This window comes from Haliotis rubra, unplaced genomic scaffold (assembly GCF_003918875.1).
Source record: "Haliotis rubra isolate DU_JTF1 unplaced genomic scaffold, ASM391887v1 Scf2039, whole genome shotgun sequence".
Lineage (NCBI taxonomy): Eukaryota > Metazoa > Mollusca > Gastropoda > Lepetellida > Haliotidae > Haliotis > Haliotis rubra.
In genome coordinates, this window is record NW_025766047.1 from 45,236 (window position 1) to 66,384 (window position 21,149).

The 21,149-nt window shown below is 42.1% G+C and overlaps 1 protein-coding gene across 1 annotated transcript in view; it reads left to right on the plus strand.

Annotated features, from left to right (window-relative positions):
• Window positions 1-20,320, plus strand: part of LOC124275891 (eukaryotic translation initiation factor 2-alpha kinase 1-like) — a 32,039-nt gene extending 11,719 nt beyond the window's left edge. Inside the window, exons 10-13 of the mRNA XM_046711576.1 lie at window positions 11,829-11,920; window positions 12,543-12,680; window positions 13,575-13,670; window positions 20,267-20,320. Coding sequence (XP_046567532.1) covers window positions 11,829-11,920; window positions 12,543-12,680; window positions 13,575-13,670; window positions 20,267-20,320 — 380 coding nt within the window. The remainder of the gene's footprint in view (window positions 1-11,828; window positions 11,921-12,542; window positions 12,681-13,574; window positions 13,671-20,266) is intronic.
• Window positions 20,321-21,149: the final 829 nt, after the last annotated feature.

Sequence of the window (21,149 nt, forward strand, 5' to 3'; positions counted from 1 at the left end):
AGGTCTCCTTACACTAGCCACTCGTCAGTCCGTTCACCACAGTCCTCTCATAGATCTTCCTATAGATCTAGGACTCCGACATGTGACCCTACGTCAGAAGAGGAGGAAGGTATCATTTTCTCAGATGCTGAGATTAGATACTGGATGGTGAATGAGTTACAACTTGCTTCCCCATCGAAGAACGAGAATTCAACTCAGACTTACCTCATGAAGGATGATGATGTAGACAATATCACCTTACCTCCTATTGACCCGATTGCAGCGGTACCAGCTAATCTGGATACAGCCTGCTCCAAATCTTCGAAAGCCCAAACGCAGATCTGCAGACAATTCTATTACGGAATTGAACAGCAGCCTTGTTACAGCGAGTAAATTGCTCATAATCCGGACTACAACGATTTCCTGAGAAGAAAAAATGTACAACAAGTTCAGCTTTAATTCTACAATTATGACGATACATTCATGTATACAGTCTACAGGCTGACAACTTGCAAGTTTTATTGACCTTTATATAAGGAAGTCGGAATTATCTTCAAGACTGAAGTTACTTTCACGACAGCCAGGAAAATAACCTACCCAGCATTAATATTACAGAGCTGAGGTATTTCGGCCAGAGGTTTTCTTGGCGTTTACCATTAACCCTCGAAACACGTGGTCACTCGGGTAACTCCGGGAAGCTACGGTGAAGACCGACGATTGTTCTAATATCAACGACGGCACTATATTATACAAGGTTCCTTTTCCTGCTACACCGGTGACATCACAGCGCGGGTACTCTACAGAATCAAAATGCCTTGTTCTGATTGGACCGCGATGGACAACGGCCTACGCAGAGGTCGAGCATAGTTCACAGTTCAAGACATAGGTTGCAAGTGACAACATTATATCAGTGAACGAGCAAGCCTCCTTACAGTCCAGCTAATCTGAACCTTCATGATTGGGCTGCCTTCTTGAGGTTAGAGACCTCCCCTGTCAAGTAAGGACGAGGGCACGGCAGTCAGGCGATTTTTTTACATAAAGTTCAACGATGGCAGTCACCCCTGGTTGTGCACCTACATCGTCAAGGACTTCGCAGCGAATTTACCTCGACGACGGGATACAAGTGGATCCAAATCCACAGCGTCTCAGACTACAGTTGAATTTCATCATCAAGACCAAGAGATTGAATGTTTGCGCAGGCGTCTCCTTAGTAGAGCCGGAATCGAAAACACATCTCTACGTAGACGCGTCACTACAAGGTTGGGGAGCCCACCTTGCTGGCAGGACAGCGTCAGGTCTATGGAGCAATCAAGAGAGCAAATGTCACATAATCTGCTAGAGATGCAAGCAGTCATAAACGCCATAAGTCACTGGAGCAACCTACTACAGAACGCTCAGTTGATGGTTCACACAGACAATTCAACAGTGGCGTTTTATGTGAACAAAACACGGTTCAACAAGGTCACAGAACCTACTGACTCGATGTTTCAGACGGTTTGATCTAATCGACAATCTAAACATACACGTCAGAGCTTGCCACATTCCAGGAGCAAAGAATGTATTAGCAGACGCGCTCTCTCGGCCACACCAACCGTCGCCGACAGAATGGATGCTCCACACAGAGATATTCAATCAAATAATCATGGAAATAGGATCTCCTCTGATAGACCTATTCGCCACTCGATTCAACAAGCAACTGACAACATTCGTATCGCCAGTGCCAGACCCACTAGCATGGGCAACGGACGCACTAAGCATATCGTGGGAGGGACTCAACGCGTACGCTTTCCCGCCTCCAGCGTTAATCCCACAAGTCTTACAGAAAATCAGTCAAACGCAGAGCCTCCATCTGATTTTGGTCGCGCCCTACTGGCCAGCGAGAACTTGGTTTCCAGATCTCATACAAGAAATCGGAAAACCAATTCTTCAGCTCCCACAACGCGCCAATCTATTGATACATCCGCACACCAAACAAGTGCACGAAACACCAGAAGCATTCCAACTTCACGTATGGATTGTATCAAGGCATGTCTGAATAAGAGAGGTTATTCTGCCAGAGCGGCTAAAGCGGTCACGCTTGCACTACGTAACTCAACTCGTAACTTATACGATGACAAATGGCACAGTTTTGTCAATTACGCTGCTAAGAAAGGATTTACAGCCAGATATGCTACACATCCTCAAGTGGCAGATTTCTTATGTTATCTACGTCAAACTAAGAATCTAAAAGGCTCAACCTTGTCCACTTATCTTGCAGCTATAAGTTCTGTCATAACTATGAGAACGGGCGTCAAGTTGACAAAAACACCAGAGTTACTCGCTTTGTTACGAGCGTTCCGATTGGAGGATCAGAAACGGAAGTTTCACGCTCCAGCCTGGGATCTAAATATAGTGCTCCAACACCTCACTAGTGAGGCTTATGAACCATTGCTATCTACTTCGTTTGAATCACTGACCCACAAAACCTTGTTCCTGTTAGCACTAGCTACGGCCGCCAGGATGTCAGAGATTCACGCACTGGATTACGAGAGAACACGCTTTGATGATATTCATAACATAGCTCATCTGGGACTTCGCTGGGATTTTATAGCGAAAAACCAACTGCCAGGTCAACCAGACAGATTATTCCACGTCCCAGCTCTCTCATCCATACTTGGACCGCATGATACGATGGATCTATCACTATGCCCAGTTCGAGCACTGAAAATATATCTCCAACGATCCAAACAGAGCAGAGGGATATTCAAGAGATTATTTATCCCTATATCTACAGCTACGCAGACGGAAGTCTCACGTACTACTATCTCTATCTGGATCAGAACTGTCATACTACGTGCCTACAAGGCTGCAGGACTCGACCCTCCAAGAGCTTCTAATCCTCATGAAATTAGAGCGCTAGCCTCAACTCTCGCTCTACATGGAATTGCTCGTTGAATACCATAATGGAGGGATGTTTCTGGAGATCCGATATGGTGTTTGCCAACCACTATCTGAGAGATATCACCACCAAGGACGTCTCAGGTATCCACCATTTCGGTCCCATGGTCCTCGCTCAACAGTTGACAGTTCCACGGAGAAGATAAGTCTATCTTACAGATTTTATACTTATCTGATAACAGTACTAATAGATACATGCTATCTATATATTTTGCTTAAAGGTCACATGCAACGTAAAACACAACTTTGCAGATTCTGATACCTTTCGGTATGGACTTACCCAAACAAATCGTCAAAATGCAAATTCAACTTATAAAGTTGAAAAATAATGCGATGAAAAAACGCGCGAAATCGGATTTCAAAACGTTTCACTAATTTTCCCCAGACTTTCCTGGGGAAAACGGGTTTCAACAGCTGGGCTGCGCTCATAGCACGTGCGCGGTGAAGTAGGTTCGCGCAGCTTGGAAGCAGTTGTCCGGTGAATACTCGGTGAAGGCTTTGGTGTGAGCTATTTTTCTAATGTTTTGTTGATATCTCACAGGCGCAAGCATTTTATATGTTATGACAGTAAATTAACTGTTTATATAATTTCATGTGTCTATTTCACCACACGTTCTTCTTACCGAGTCACTTTCTCAGTTCGATACTTAAAAGCAATGCCATTATTTAGCGTTGACAGAATTTCTAACTGTGATATAGATATGTCGTTGTCACAGACAAAACTCAATGTCTGTTTTATTGACATCTGTGTGTCTGCCTGCCTGTCTGCTAATGACAATATTCAATACACAACTGCTATCACTGACCACATGCAATTTGAACTTAACACCAGTCAGGCTATACACCATAAACAAAATGCATTGATTTATGGCCCAAGTTCGGTCTCTGTCACGTTATGTAATTACACAGACAGGCAGGTGTGATACTTGAACACATGACATGTTATGATGTCTGTTGATTGCAAAATGTTATACACAAAAATGAGCATGTATTTACAAAACCCAACATCTCTACATATACACACACAATCAGCCGTGAGGGCATCTGCAAATGAACCAGCCGTTACACTTGAGTTCACACACACCCGCTCTGACTGGGTTCGGTATCCCGGCTGCATCGTTTCTTGGGAAGTAAACCCAAGTACACAATATTGCACTTTTGATTTACGATTGTACGCTTATAATTTTGTTTATATGTTTTTTCATAACCAGCAATGTATATTATATGTCATGAATAAGTGATAATTGTGTTTTAATTATGTTTGATTTTTTGGTTGCATGTGACCTTTAAGCTCAGTACTATGGTTTTATATCATACTATATATAAGCTAACAACTCTACGGAGTTTGTTATTATATATTTAGCTTAAGTTAATCATATCTTAAGCTCAGTTCTATGGTTACATTATAAATGTATTAGCTAACAAACTCTACAGAGTTTTTGCTATTATATATGTAGCTTAAGTTAATTATATCTTAAGCACAGTACTATACTCATAGCATAAAAATATATTAGCTAACAAACTCTACGGAGTTTTTGCTATTATATATGTAGCTTAAGTTTATTCATATCTTAAGCTCAGTACTATGTTTATATCATATAAGTATATTAGCTAACAAACTCTCAAGAGTTTTTTTGCTATTATATATTTAGCTTAAGTTTCATCATATCTTAAGCATTATGGTTACATTATAACATGTATTAGCTAACAAACTCTACGGAGTTTTTGCTATTATATATGTAGCTTAAGTTTATTCATATCTTAAGCTCAGTACTATGTTTGTATCATATAAGTATATTAGCTAACAAAAACTCTGAAGAGTTTTTGGCTATTATATATTTAGCTTAAGTTTCATCATATCTTGAGCATTATGGTTACATTATAAAATGTATTAGCTAACAAACTCTACGGATTTTTTGGGCTATTTAGGTAGCTTAAGTTAATTATATCTTAAAGCACAGTACTATACTCATATCATAAAATATATTAGCTAACAAACTCTACGAAGTTTTGCTATTATATATATAGCTTAAGTTTTATTCATATCTTAAGCTTAGTACTATGTTTACTTCATAAAAGTATATTAGCTAACAAACTCTACGGAGATTTTGCTATTATAAATTTAGCTTAAGTTTCATCATATCTTAAGCATTATGGTTACATTATAACATGTATTAACTAACAAACTCTACGGAGTTTTTGCTATTATATATGTAGCTTAAGTTTATTCATATCTTAAGCTCAGTACTATGTTTATATCATATAAGTATATTAGCTAACAAACTCTGAAGAGTTTTGGCTACAATATATATTTAGCTTAAGTTTCATCATATCTTAAGCATTATGGTTTACATTATAAAATGTAATAGCTAACAAACTCTACGGATTTTTTTTTTGGCTATTTAGGTAGCTTAAGTTAATTATATCTTAAGCACAGTACTATACTCATATCATAAAATATATTAATAATAATAATAATAATAATAATAATGCACATTTATAATGCGCCTTTTCCACGCCCTTGGGTATGCTCAAAGCGCTACAAAGATGAAGATGGGTGAAGTTATGAGAAGTATACTGAGAAAAGGTGGGTTTTCAGTTTTGCTTTAAAACTATCAAAACTGTCAGAGTCTTTGATGTCATATGGAAGAACATTCCAGAGGGCCGGTGCTGTGTAGGAGAAGCTGCGGTGTCCGAAAGATTTCAGTTTGTAGGAGGGTATCACAAGAAGATTCTGAGAGTTGGAACGGAGACTGCGGGCAGGTACATATGGGTGAAGCAGGTCAGAGAGGTAGGAAGGGGCCAAGCCATGGAGACATTTGTACGTCAGGGAGAGAATTTTGAAATCGATTCTTGCCTTGACTGGAAGCCAGTGGAGTTCTTTAAGGACAGGAGTGATGTGGACACGTTTAGAAGTTCTACTGATAATGCGGGCAGAGGTGTTTTGAATCCTCTGCAGTTTATCAATCAGATTGGAGTTGATGCCAGAAAGAACACTGTTACAATAGTCGAGCCTGGATGTTACTAGAGCTCGAACAAGGGCTTGAGTTGCTGCAGAAGTCAAGTACTGGCGAATGTTGCTGATCGACCTGAGATGGAAGAAGCATGTTTTGCTCACTTGGTTAACATGGGCATTGAACGTCAAAGAAGAATCAATGTGAACGCCAAGATTCCTCACAACATCTGATGGACGGATATCCGCATCTGCAACTTTGAGGGGTGACAGCATCCACCTTGCTTAGTTGTTGTCTTGTGCCCACAAGGAGTGCTTCGGTTTTCGTGTCATTCAGCTTGAGCTTGTTTGTAGTCATCCATGACTTTATGTCTAGTGTACAGTCAGCGATGCGTTGAAGAGACTCATTCAACTCTGATGGGTGAAACGATTCCAGAAGCTGGGTGTCATCAGCATAAACATGATGAGACATATCATGATCACTGACAATGTATCCAACATGCCCTGTGTACAACACAAACAGAACCGGGCCAAGAACCGATCCTTGGGGCACTCCACAGGAGACAGCCGCAGTTGGAGAGCGCTCTCTGCCCACAAGGACCGATTGATGCCGACCTGTCAGGTAGAGGAAACCCACTGAAGGACAAGGTCCACTCAGTCCATAATGATGCTGCAATCTAGTCAGGAGTTTAGGGTGGTCAACGGTGTCGAAAGCCGCGGATAAGTCCAACATGACCAGAGCTGAAATCTTACCCTCGTCAGTGGCACGTTGAAGTTTTGTCAGTTACATGAAGCAGTGCTGTCTCTGTACTGTAGTACTGCCGGTAGGCAGACTGGAATGAATCAAGGAGATCATGACTTAACAGATGTTCTTTGAGACAGGAGTGAACTGCTTTCTCAATGATTTTGGATATGAAAAGACAAGTTTGAGACAGGCCGAAAGTTTCTCAGATCTTGAGGATCCAAGCCAGACTTTTCAATAGTTGGTCTGACCACCGCCCCCTTGAAACTGTTTGGGAACAGACCGTTCTGAAGACTTATATTGACAATCTTAGTGATGGGTGAAATCAGTGGGTCCAGATGCTTTATTAGAAGTTTGGTTGGAATGGGGTCAGAGTCACAAGAAGTGGGTTTTGATGAACGAATGAGTTGTTCTATTTCCTTGGGACTAAATGTTCTGAAATATGACAGGGGTCACCTGCAAACATTGGTTCACTGTAATCGCCATCACAGGCAAGACCATGACGAATTTTCTCAATTTTTGCGATAAAGAAGGAATTGAACGAGGTTTGCCAGTTCCTTCTGTTCCTCTGCTGGAGACTGAGTATCTTTTTCTCGTCCCTTTCCAAAGCAGTTTGCCCATGAGCCGATAAAGGGATGCTGGCTTACCCATGCTGTCGGTTATGCTCTTGAGACAATAGTTCCTTTTAGCCGAAATAATCAGTCGTCTGGTATCATTTGCAACACTGCCGATATATTTGCCGATGTATTTCTAGCCGAGTACTGCGCCATTTTCTCTCTGCTCTGCGCCGTAGACACTTCGAGTGACGTACAGCCTCGTCATACCATGGGGCATGAGGACGAAGGATAACCTTCTTCTCAACTGTAGGAGCGTGCTTATCCAGAAGTGATGTAAAGAGTATCACAGAAGAGTTGAACAAGTTCATCAACGTCAGAAGGAGGATCACTCAGTAATTTAGAGGTCAGTAAATCAAGCCTGAAAGTCTCGGATGGAATTTTACTGATGTTTCGACAAGGTAAAACCAATCGCTCATTCTCTGGCTTTGCCAGCTTTAAGTTGAAGAAGACACTGAAGTGGTCCGAAATCTGCTGGTCCTTGACCTGAACGTCACCAATAAGTTTGAGATCACTGTGTGTGATAACCCAGTCCAGAATATTTCCGGACTTATGAGTTGGCATGATGACATGCTGAGTCAACGAGTGAGAGTTCATGAGCTTGACAAACTTCTTTACCTCTGGTTTTCCTGGAAATTGAAATGTATGTTAAAATCCACCAAGGTAAATTGTACAGCTTCTGGAGTGTGATGCAAACAGGGCGAAGATAACTCTTGATGAAAGTCTTTTGTTTGACAGTTTGTTTTGACGGAGGGTGGGGACGATAAATACAGACCAAGTCTCACAGTAGTCTGTCCAGATGTCAACATTACCTCCATCTTTCAAAAAAGATTTAAGACTACTGTTTAAATCCTGTAAAGACGAATTGTGAGTGTTTTCCTGTAGAGAATCGCAAGACCACCACCTTTAGAGTCGAGTCGTGGATGATGCACGAAGGAATGAGACATTGGCGTCATTTCAGCTATCGTAGTCTCATCACCAACATTCCTCAGCCAGGTCTCTGTGAGAATTAGCACATCAATATCATCATCAATGATCATATCAAAGATATCTACAGGTTTATTACGAGATGACTAGGCATTCCAAAGGCACATTCTAAGACATTTTGGGGAGCATGAGGGTGTACTTGGATGAGATTATTTGTGGTTAGCACCACGACAGGACACAGTTGTTGAAACATTTGGGAAAACATTGTGACACACAGCAATTTTCCTTTTAATTTTCCTTCCTGCTCTGTTTCCTCTCTTGGTTCTCTCTTGCTGACTGAGATCCCAGCATTGCGTAATGTTGTCAGGAGTGAGGCGTCGATATGGTGATGTAAGACTCCACTCCCACCAGGGGCACAGGGTGAGCAACCTGGGCTGGCTGAGCTTTGATTGAGAGACAAAAGATCTTCCCTGCTGCTTAGACACACCATATAGGTGAGGTTGATTAACAGTCATTTGTGATCCTGGGTGCTTTGGGAGGGGGAGAGATTGATAGCCAAGGCCAGAATGTGAATATTCCCATACACAGTAATGTGAAAAACATCAAATAACTCCACATATTGACAGTTTTGAAGTCTGAAATTTCACACAAATGATCATGGTAATGTTAGGGACATCTCTGACAAATTTGGTCAGTGTAGCAGGTATATATCCACGAAAGTATCAACAGAATAGAAGGAGCTACTGATTGCGGCTGCCTAGCACTGACCAGTGTACTTATATTAGCTAACAAACTCTACGAAGTTTTGCTATTATATATATAGCTTAAGTTTTATTCATATCTTAAGCTTAGTACTATGTTTACTTCATAAAAGTATATTAGCTAATAAACTCTAAGGAGTTTTGTTATTATATATTTAGCTTAAGTTTAATCACATCTTAAGCTCAGTACTATGTTTATATCATAAAAGTATTTTAGCTAACAAACTCTAAGAGTTTATGCTATCATATTAACAAGCTTAAGTCTATTAGTCTTAAGCATTGTATTAATATTATATATACTTTTATCATAATAAGTAAATTGTAATAACCTTTATATTGCAGCTGATAAGTTAGCAGCAGGAATTCATCAGTTCAGTGCCTTTATGAAGTTCCCATAGGGTTATTACAATCTTCACAGTTCAAATCACTAATTATTAAAATCCAAAGTATTATATATTCCCACCTCCTTTTCCGTCGGATTCTACAAGCAATAAGCATGAGTCAGGATAAGGAAAAATATGTAATTTTTAGAGTAAAATTGATATTTTATACTTATCCTGACTCATGAGGTAAGCCCTCCCATCCTCCCCACATAACACTTTGGATTTCCCTGGAAATTCAAGTGTTGGGCTCAGTATATGAGGAGAGAGTGAGGCACATGGGTTGAGGTGGCGCCCTCGTTCCCGCGCTTGTGGAAGGGAGGTAACTCGTGAGTACTAATTAGTGATTTTTTTATTGAAGGGAACTTCAATTGGGAGATACACGTGTTCCACTATGTTCGCAAGAAGAAGAAGACAAGCAATAAGCATGAGTCAGGATAAGTATAAAATATCAATTTTACTCTAAAAAAATGTTCTTATAACACTTTGTAACCTATTGACACAGTTACTATAGTGATATGAAAGAATTGGTTGGTCCTTAACTCTTTTAGAAGAATATTTACAGGTTTTAGTGGTGATTTCTATACCATCTAAGTAAACAAATCGTTTGTTAGACTCAGTATAGCAGTTTAACGAATAATACTGAGCCTAAGTTTACTGGATTTCTATAGTAAGTTTGTGATGAGGAAAAACAGGACTATTTTTAGTTCATCAAACTGAACCTCATGTGAGGTTTCAGTTGTCATCTGTATAGTCACAGCAGTTGAAGCAGAAACTTTGGACTTTAGAGATGTGTCACTTGAAAGGTTTATCCATGTTACCAGATTCTGGTAACAGTCTGACATTGACCTTCATGTGCTTTTGCTAAAGACCTTTTTTCCAAACCTGATTTTCACCAAACCACGCTTATCAAAAGAAGCAACTAACTGGATCGGGTGGTCAGACTCACTGACTTGGTTGATGAATGTCATCGTATCCCAATTGTACAGATCGATGCTCATGACGGCAATCACATGGATTGTATGGTCCAGATACAATTCAACTTAATACTGACAGACCTCCTATTGCTGGAAGATTGCAGCAATTAATTAAACAAACAATTCTTACAAAATCTGCAAACAGCTCAGTCTTAACTGAAACTACTAATGATGCTTAGATTTGTTTTAAGGATCCAGTCTCTGCTGTAATAAGAATTAATTACTTGTGTAACATATATATATATATATATGACCCAAATCATGACCTCATTTGTACATCATAAACCTCTATATTTTTAGACATAATTGAATCTACAGAGACTGTGAAGCTGAAACTTTGGATGGATGATCCTCAAAATGGTGATTTTGAAATTTACTCACAGGAATTAGGTCCAGTTTCATTAAGAATCTTATCTTGGTCCAAAACACTGATCACATATTTTTAGCCATTACTAAGTACGGTAAATAGTTGAGTAATGAAATAGTGTGTGTGTCTTGCTACAGTCTTTTGTTAATGCCTTTTTCTTTTTTATACTTCTGTCTTTCAGTACATCGATGATCTCATCAGTGAGGTCATGAACAAAATGTGAACCTGTTTAGAGCCCATAATAAATGTTTCACTGGTACAGTTAACAGGGGCGGATCCAGAGCCGGGGTGCGCATCCCCCTTCTCCTCCGAATTGTTTTTCCCTAAAGAGCATTTTCCTTAACCTTTGGAATTAATAATGTATGTGCATCCCCCCCTTCTCCCAAATCCTGGATCCGCCCCTGGTTAATATTGTGTTTCATTTTTTCAGCAACCATTTTATGGGATTTCATTTAGGGTTTATTTTAGAATTTGACAATACATGAGGATTGATTTTATGTGGATTGAAGATATACAACACAAAGGTACACTGAACTGAGAGATAATTCTTCCTGGACTTATTCCAAATTGCCGAGGGAAATTCTTTTCGAAAGGTCAAAGATAAAGGTCACGAGATAAAACAAATGCTTCAAAAATAGTTTTGGAACATTTAGGCATTTCTCTTTAAATGGTGTCCTGATTTGAACAAATTTGAGCTGAGATTCGTCTAAGGTCAAGGTCAGCACTGAGGTTTTGCAGGTTTGGGCATGGTTAGCTCTACAGGAATGGAACCTTACATGTACATGTTTGATAAAACAATCCCACTGCATTGTATGTCATTTGTATTTATGTGATAGGGGCATGGTCACCTTTTAGGTCATTGTCAAAACAAGATGTGTTATATCTTCTTGTGAATGGGGTGTGTGGTAGTGGGGAGGTGAGGATTAAAATCTTGTAATACATTTATTATGGCCTAATCTGTATTTCTGGCCTAATCTAAGATTTTATGCATAATGGTGCAGATGAGCTACAGTGCCTGAAAAAATTAGATTGTTTCATGTAAGTTGTATTTTTTGTCAAATAGCTGGAATATAACGTCAACATCGACTCACTCACAGCCAATTTGGAGTGAGTGAGTGAATGTGGTTTGACATCCTGGTGTGTTGACTGACCCCTGTGTTAAACCCTGTCACTGTTTTGATTGTGTCACAGAAGTGTTCAAGTTCGACCGTCACACAGCTGAAGTGGGGACTCTGACATATGCTGCCCCAGAACAACTGAAAAGATGCATGTATGACAATAAGGTGAGCTTTAAGCAGAATGAGACTAACAATATACACTGATGATGATGATGATGGTGATGGTGATGGTGATGATGATGATGATGATGATCCCTCTGTGTGAGAAGATCTGAAGACACCTCCATTGGGTTTTATATTCTCAGAATGAAGGTTTCATTTTTCAGTATCTCTCAAATAAATATACTCAGAGAGTTTCGAATGAGAATCAGAGAGTCAGGCACCAAATTACCTAATCCTGGATGGGACAAAAGCTTAAAAAGGTACTTGCATCTGTACTTTTGTAAGAAAGTGTAATCCCAAATGTAACGTGTTACATTTGACAACTTTCTATATGACATTGTGTGTATTCACAGCTTCCGGCTGTGGGAGCTTGTCAGAGGGGTAAACAAAGTACATGATCTGGAATACCAATTGTCAGGCTTCCATTTTTGTGGAAGCCAGGGTGGGTTAGGTCACTGACTTTGTGTGCTGGCGATTAGGTGCTTGACTCTGAGGGTATGGGTTTGAATCCCAGATAAGATGTAACCCCCAAAAGGTACTGGAATCTGTACCTTACTGAGAAAGTTTAATCCCATATATAACATGTTACAGTAGTTAAATTTGATGTTTTCTTCCACATTACCAGTGTGACATCTTCAGCCTGGGAGTCATTCTGTTTGAGCAGTACAATCGCTTTGTGACAGAGATGGAGAGACACGAAGCTATCACAAGTCTCAAGAAGGGAGATATACCCGAGGTATTCTCCCAACACTGGCCAGGGCAGGTATGGCTTCGTCCTACAATACAGTCAAACACCATTATGTTGAAGTTGAAGGAATCTATTTAAATACTTTAAGTTATCTGTAGTTCAATACAACCACAAAATGATGACTGAAGAAGGAATACTCAGCTTCACTTCAACACCCTAACAGTAAATTTGACACTTCAAGTTCGTCACAATAGTGTTTCACTGTATAAAGCTTCAACTATATCTTTCCTATTATACTTGATCCAGGTTGACCAGCTTGGATAATTTATACTGACATTTTTATGAAAACAGAACTACTTTCTTGTGGCAAAAAATATAACAAACCTTTCAGTTCCTATTGGATCTGTGAAGATCCTGGTTCAAATTGGTCTTTAGCACCCATGCTTGTCGTAAGAGGCGACTAACGGGATCGGGTGGTCACACTATCAGACTTGGTTGACACATGTCATCTTATCCCAATTGCATAGATCTATGGTCATGTTGTTTATCACTGGATTGTCTGGTCCAGATTGGATTATTTACAGACAGACATCTTATAGCTGTAATATTGCTGAGTGTGGTTTTAAACAACAACAAACAAAACCTAATTCAATTACATGTTTTTTGTTAGACCTTATATTTGTTTGTTTACATTTGCATCACCATTTTATGATCAAGTCATATCAGCTAGAGCTAGTTCAAATCAGGTTTCACTTTACCTCCCATTAGACAGTCACATTTTCTTCAACATGACCCTGTGTTTTAAGAAACATTTTCACCCAGGGAGGGTCTTTCTCATGCACTGCTGATCTTGTTTATTTTAGATAATATTGAAATGATTTTGGAACCAACAAACCATGCAGAAGAATGAAGGATAAGATTGGGAATTAAGCTCCAGAAAATACATGTGCATTTAATCTTGTATTCCAGGCGAAGGCAGTGTTCAAGATGACTCACACAGAGCCCCCAGAACGTCCATCAGCCAAAGACCTCCTCACAAGTGACCTCTTCCTTACAAAGGGAAAGGTACATCCCTAAAACACATGCTTTGGGTTCATACAAAATTCTTTAAAATCTTTGAGTTTGAGTTAACCAGGACATAATATTTAATTTTTAACTAATCCTGCACTACTTACTTCCTGCACTTATTGCTTACGGCTCGAAAAGCGTGGCTTGCCAGACGATGTCAAAAGACGTAGAACTGCAATCACTTCCTGGTCTCGGCTGCTACTCGTCTGCGCATGCGTCACCGGAAGGTGACGTCAGCCACCTCAGATCATTGCTTTTCGCACGCCTCGTTAGACGTGTTGTTTGCCAGCTCTACTTCCCGCCTTCTACGGGATTATTTTTTGAAGAATTAATACAGACTGACATACATACAGGTAGGTATTATCTTTCACTTTCTCTTTTTATTGAGTAGTTCTGTGTAGTGATGTCGTTCGTTTTATACACGGTCCCGTCATCACACTTTCACTTCGCCATTACAACTAAATACTTCGCCGTATTTGATAAGTCGTTGTGTTTCATTTGGTTCAGGCTTATATACTATACCATATAATAGTGGTATATTTATTGTGCCTGTATTATGGTCTCTTTAACTTTCCCCACATGGGGTACTATGAGTGAAGCCCATTTCTGGTGTCCCCTGCCGTGATATTGCTGGAATATTGCTAAAAGTGGCGTAAAACCAAACTCACTCAGTCAGTCTTTAACTTTCAGTTGTTTTGAGACTTTGTTCTCAACTATGCTGTTATATTCATTACTTTTGTATGTAATGTTTTTTATGTGCGTTAACTGGGTTTTCTGCTTCATTGCAGATCCATGTACAGCGCAAGTTGTATACATTGTAGGGGTGGGAAGTCTCGTAAAGACCCTCATCCCCGATGTTTGAATTGTACCACTCAATGTACCCTTGGCCATAAATGTGCCAGCTGCGCTGTTCTTTCACCCAAGAGTTTCTCCGTTTATCTCCAGGTTTCTAGGAAGCGCCTGGGACAACAGAGACGAAAGAGTATGTCTACTACTTCGACACCGGTCTTGACGACCACTACGTCTACATCAAGTGTTGCAGCGTCCACTGTGTCACCGAGTGCGCCTGTCACCAGCATTCAGATGATGACTTCGCCGCTTATGTCACCGGGTGTTACAGCGTTTGGCGCTTCGGCGCTTGGCGCCTCGGTGCTTGGAACTTCGTCGTCGCTTGGACCGTCGGCGCCTGGCGCTTTGGCGCTTGGCGCTCCCTCACCTCCTACACTGTTGCCGATGTTGTCTCCACAACGACTGATGGGCCAGCAGTTTGCGCCGTGTCAGACGCCCCAGGCTCCTGTGTCGCAGTCCTTTCCAGTGTTCCCGGGGCAGGCACCTCGCAGGGTTTCCAATGCCTCAGGCGTCTATGATGCAGACGCCATACGGCCACCAGCAGTTTGATGTATCCACGCTCAGCACTCTCTTGACTTTACTATCAGGTCAAGCCGGTACATCAGTGCCTATGCCGTTTATGCCACCAGCAACATCGGCGCCTCTCCCCCCTACGGCGCCTCCAGCGTCTTTGCCACCTTTGCCACCTCCGACGATTACGGCACCTCTGCCTCCTCCAGCATCGGTGCCTATCATCCTGTCTACTTTGTCTGCCCCCTGTGCCTATGCTAACGTCTCCCGTTGCTTCCACGTCTTCGGCAGGCGAGCATAAGTCGAGACCTCGGAGCAAGTCGTCTTCTGCTAAGGCGTCGTCTGCACGTAGCTGTTCCTGTTGCCGCTCTGTTCACCATCCTCAGAGAGAGACTTTGCCCAGACTATGAGGAAGACATGGGCTCTAATCACCTTGGCTTTCGATCACATGTTTGACTGGATTGTTGATCGTTTAATAACCTCAGTCCCTTCACCGGGGACCTGATGTTGCAAAGTCACTTACTATTTGGGACTCGTCTTCCTTAATGTTACCGACACATGAGGCTGTCAGAGAGATTCTCTACACTTTGATGAAGATTTCGCGGGAATGTCTCTCAACCCAACTATTAAACGCGCCTAGAGTCCGGCGTGATGACTCATCCTATTCATGGCTTGGACTTTGCCCAGACAGTGAGTAAGGTGGATGAGGAAATGAAACGCGTGACAGGCTCTTCCTCTGTCTCCTCCTATGAAGTTCAGGATACAAGGTCGTGGGACTTAGAACTTAAGCGTATGCTCCGGCCCTATATCGGCATTGGCGTCAGCAACTGATGCCATCACCAGGATCTTAAGGAAATAAATCCAGATCGACTGGATCATCTCACACAACTATGATGCTATGGCAGGGCAAAGTGCTCACTGACCTGCGTGAACACCTTAGGTCGGCGCTTACAACGCGTGCGTAATTCGTCGGCAAGGCTTCCTCTCCTTTCTTCATGGGATTCGGAGTTTCAGCGGAAATTATTCCACCAACCCTGGTCATCGTCATCACTGTTGAAACAATGCCATTCATGACGTTTATCGGGAGGTGTGTGATTTTGCCAAAGGGGAGAGATCGCCTTGAAAGCGGTTCAAAAGGGACAACGTCCTTCCTCCACGTCATCCAACACCTACCAGCCTCAGCGACCTTCTGTTCGGCGTGCCAGTAACTCAGCGCCGTCTCGTGGCAGGGGACATGGTGCTGCCAAGATCAGACAGGGGAGGATATCAACGTCGGCGTGCTCCCACCCAGGGCGACGGGCGTAGGGGCAAGTGAAGTGAGGGACACACGCACGACTGGACACTTCCACCTCCAGTCGTCCAAGTTTATCCTACACCGGTAGGTGGGAAATTAGGGATCTTTTGGGAAAATTGGTCCATCCTAGAGGATCCATACATCACCGATATATTGAGGCAGGGGCTCTCTGGCTCCTCTCCTCTCTGATCCACCTCTGACACTGTGTTCCTCTCCGGCACAATCACTCTCAGTTTCAACACGACCTCATAGCGGAGAACATAGCGATTTTGTTGAGAAAAAAGAGCTCATCGAATTACCCCTGTATCCTGTCACAACACCAGGGTTTTATTCTCCAATATTCTTAGTGCCGAAGAAAGGGTCCACGAAAATGAGGATGATTCACAATCTGTCCTATTTCAACGAGATTCTCCTGGAACGTCCTCCGCACTTCCGAATGACGTCCCTCGAATACCTCAAATCTATGGTATGCGTCAACGACTTCCCCTCATCAGCCTGGACCTACAGGATGCATACCTCCATGTTCCATTACGCCCCAGCGACAGGAAGTACCTGCGCTTTATTTTCAACAATCAACATTTCCAATGGGCTGTCCTCCCATTTGAATTTCAACGGGCGCTGTGGTTGTTCACGCGTATCATAAGTTCTATTTCCCGGTATCTTCATTTGAGGGGCATCAATTTCAACCCATACCCGGACGATTGCTTTATGCACCTGTTGGACCGTCTGCTTCTTATACAACAACGGGATTTCATTCACCTTCGTCTGTTGCGCCAACTAGGTTGGCTGGGTCAACTTTGACAAAATCGGAGCTTGTCCCGACTCACACTCTGACATTCATCGGAGGTCATTTCCAGACGGACAAGAACCTAGTTCAGATTCCTCTGGACAGGTGGGACAAGATTCAGTCTCTGATTCCACGTGCGCTCTCCCAACCTCTGTCTCTCCGAGAGTGGCAGGCACTTCTGGGATTGTTGACGTCGGCGCAGGATCTTACCAGCAGAGGGCGTCTTCAACTTCGTCCTCTGCAGCGCTTTCTTCAACCATACATTCGTCGGGCAGACGTTCATCAACGGTTTTGCCTTCCACCTCAGTTACATCGCTATCTTCTTTGGTGGACTCGCCCATTGAACGTCTTAGGAGGAGTCTCTTTGACAGAGCGGCCTCCGGATTGCCAACTGTTCGTGGACGCCTCCCTGCAGGGTTGGGGCGCTCACTTACACGACCAGACAGCCTCCGGCCTGTGGTCGGGTCAACACATCAACTGGCATATAAACAGTCTGGAGTTGGAGGCCGTGATCCTCGCTATTCATCACTGGGCACATCGACTACGAGGAACTTGTCTTCTAGTGGCCACGGACAACACCACGGTGGTATGGTACATACGGAAGCAAGGGTCGACACGCTCACAGTTTCTTCTCGATCAGACTTTTTGGCTCTTTCAACTGGTCGACGATCTCCACATTCTGTTGAGAGTTCGGCATATTCCGGGTGCCGCAATATACTAGCAGACGCTCTCTCGAGACCCGACAGAGTTGCTCCCACGGAGTGGATGCTACACAAGGAGGCCTTCACTCACTAGGTTCTCCAAACATAGATCTGTTTGCCACCAGCCAAAACCATCAACTGCCAGTGTATGTATCCCCAGTCCCGGATCCAGCGGCTTGGGCGGTGGATGCTCTCAGCCTATCGTGGGAGGGACTTCACGCGTATGCGTTTCCGCCACCAGTTCTATTACCCAAAGTTCTCGCAAAAGTCAAGGAGACAACTTGCCTACGACTGATCTTTGGTCATGCCTTGGTGGCCGGCCAAGAACTGGTTCCCCGTTCTAAAAAGTTTAGTGGTAGGAGGTTCCTTCCCTCTACCCACGTGGAGGAACGTTCTCGTGCACCCTCACAGCCGTCTTCCGCATCCTGCTCCAGACCGATTCAATCTGCACGCATGGACCATTTGCAGAAAGCACTGAGTGCTAAGGGTTTTTCGTCTAGAGCAGCCAAAGCCATTGCGACGGCGCACAGATCCCTCAGATGACACGCCCACCTTCCAGCCTGTCGGATAAAGTGCAGGAAGTAAGTAGTGCAGGATAAGTTAAAATTTAGTAAAATCTAAATATTTTTTATATTTGTATACTTATCCTGCACTACTTATGATAAGGGCCCACCCTGTCCCATCAGCTACCTCCCGCTTACTTTGCCATCTGTGGGATTTCTGGCAATAATCTGAGATGGCTGACGTCACCTTCCGGTGACGCATGCGCAGACGAGTAGCAGCCGAGACCAGGTAGTCATTGCAGTTCTACGTCTTTTGACACCGTCTGGCAATAAGTGCAGGAAGTAAGTAGTGCAGGATAAGTATACAAATATAAAAAATATTTAGATTTTACTAAACTTGAAAAACTAAACTAACTAAATATGAAGTTTTGAAAATGTGCTATTTGGGGAACTAAACGTGACTCTCTTGGTTAACTGATGAGATAATTCAAATAATAAAAATGCAGAACTAAACGTGAATGCAAATAGGCTAACTTAATGTGACCTTTAAAGTCAATTATTTGCACTAATCTTTCTAGCTCTAATGTAGCTTAAATTCTATATTCTACTATCTAGTACTTTTGCAGCTAGCTATGAAGCTTCAATAAACTATTAAATTCTATTTTACAATCTATCTTCCCATGTAGTCAACTGCATGTGGTCTGACCGCACGGGAAAAGTCATACACCTCAGTTTTCATTTCTCTCTCATCAATTCAACTGAATTGTGATGAGTATTCATTAATCGATTTTTCAATCTTCCTGCCCATAGTACCTGCTGTTGTATAATCACACTACATTCCCAGCCTCACTCCCCACCATGATGTTGCTGGAATATTGCTAAAAGCGGCGTAAAACCAAACTCAGTAAGTCAGTCAGTCCGGTATGTATAGCTTCATCCTCATCATTACAGGTCATCCACAACCTTCAGAGGAAGGTGTCAGAGCAAAAGGGCGACCTTGACACGCTCCGCCATGACCTTGGAGAGAGAGACCGTCTGCTGAAGGAAGTAAGTAGTGCAGGATTATTAGTAATTTAGTAAAATCTAAATATTTTTTACATTTGTATACTTATCCTGCACTACTTATGATAAGGGCCCACCCTGTCCCATCAGCTACCTCCCGCTTACTTTGCCATCTGTGGGATTTCTGGCAATAATCTGAGGTGGCTGACGTCACCTTCCGGTGACGCATGCGCAGACGAGTAGCAGCCGAGACCAGGAAGTGATTGCAGTCCTACGTCTTTTTGACATCGTCTGGCAAGCCACGCTTTTCGAGCCGTAAGCAATAAGTGCAGGAAGTAAATAGTGCCGGATAAGTATACAAATATAAAAAATATTTAGATTTTACTAAACTTGAAAAACTAAACTAACTAAATATGAAATTATGAAAAAATGTGCTATTTGGGGGAACTAAACTTGACTCTCTTGGTTAACTGATGAGATAATTCAAATAATAAAAAATGCAGAACTAAACGTGAATGCAAATAGGCTAACTTAATGTGACCTTAAAGTCAATTATTTGCACTAATCTTTCTAGCTCTATTGCAGCTTAAATTCTATTTTCTACTATCTAGTACTTTTGCAGCTAGCTATGAAGCTTCAATAAACTATTAAATTCTATTTAACAATCTATCTTCCCATGTAGTCAACTGCATGTGGTCTGACCGCACGGGAAAAGTCATACACCTCAGTTTTCATTTCTCTCTCATCAAGTCAACTGAATTGTGATGAGCATTCATTAATCAATTTTTCAATCCTCCTGCCCATAGTACCTGCTGTTGTATAATCACACTACATTCCCAACCTCACTCCCCACCATGATGTTGCTGGAATATTGCTAAAAGCGGCGTAAAACCAAACTCAGTAAGTCAGTCAGTCCGATATGTATAGCTTCATCCTCATCATTACAGATCATACACAACCTTCAGAGGAAGGAAGGTGTCAGAGCAGGAGGGCGACCTTGACATGCTCCGCCATGACCTTGGAGAGAAAAACCGTCTGCTGAAGGATGTGGTGATGGAGAGGGAGGAGAGAGACAGAACAATTGCTCAGCTTCAGGAAGAACTGGACAGGATAAGATTTGAGATGTTTAACTCTCCAAAGTTTAGCCAGTGAAGAGAATTACAGAAGTCTTTAAATGATGGTAAAAGATAGGGTTATTGTCAAGTCACAGGAAAAACTAGACATGATCAAATGTGACATGTTTTTACTAAAAAAGGTTTACCAAGGGAGTTGGTCTATAATCTTTTTCATGGTGACAAAACTCTTGCCTTTTCGCAGAAGATAAAGGCTTCAGGTTTGAAGTATTGGAACAATCACAAAATAAGAAGTTCCATTCTCAGCAGGGGGATAAAGACCACATTTGGAAAACACAATTCGACATGGATGGAAAAATGATGACAGAGTGTGAGGGAGACAGATAGAGCTGTTTATTGTCCAGTTGTAAACAGTCAAGTGTGTTTCATTGTATCAACTTTCATATGGTGCTTCATGAATTAAATCCAACATACATTGTGCAATTGTTTCTGAGGACTGGATGAAGACCATTGTGTCGTGTGATAAGTCCTATCATCCTATGTTCAACATTGTTTCATCAGGGAGGGCAGCTATCTCAGGTTTTGTTGAAGAATATGACCATCACCTCATCATCATCAGTATGTTGAAGGACAAACCCAATGGTGATTGCGGGTTAGGATCCATCATAGCAGCATATGCTGGTCATAGGAGCTTACTTAGTGGACTGGGTGGTGAGACTCAGAGTCTTGATTACTCACATGTCAATGTAGCCCATGG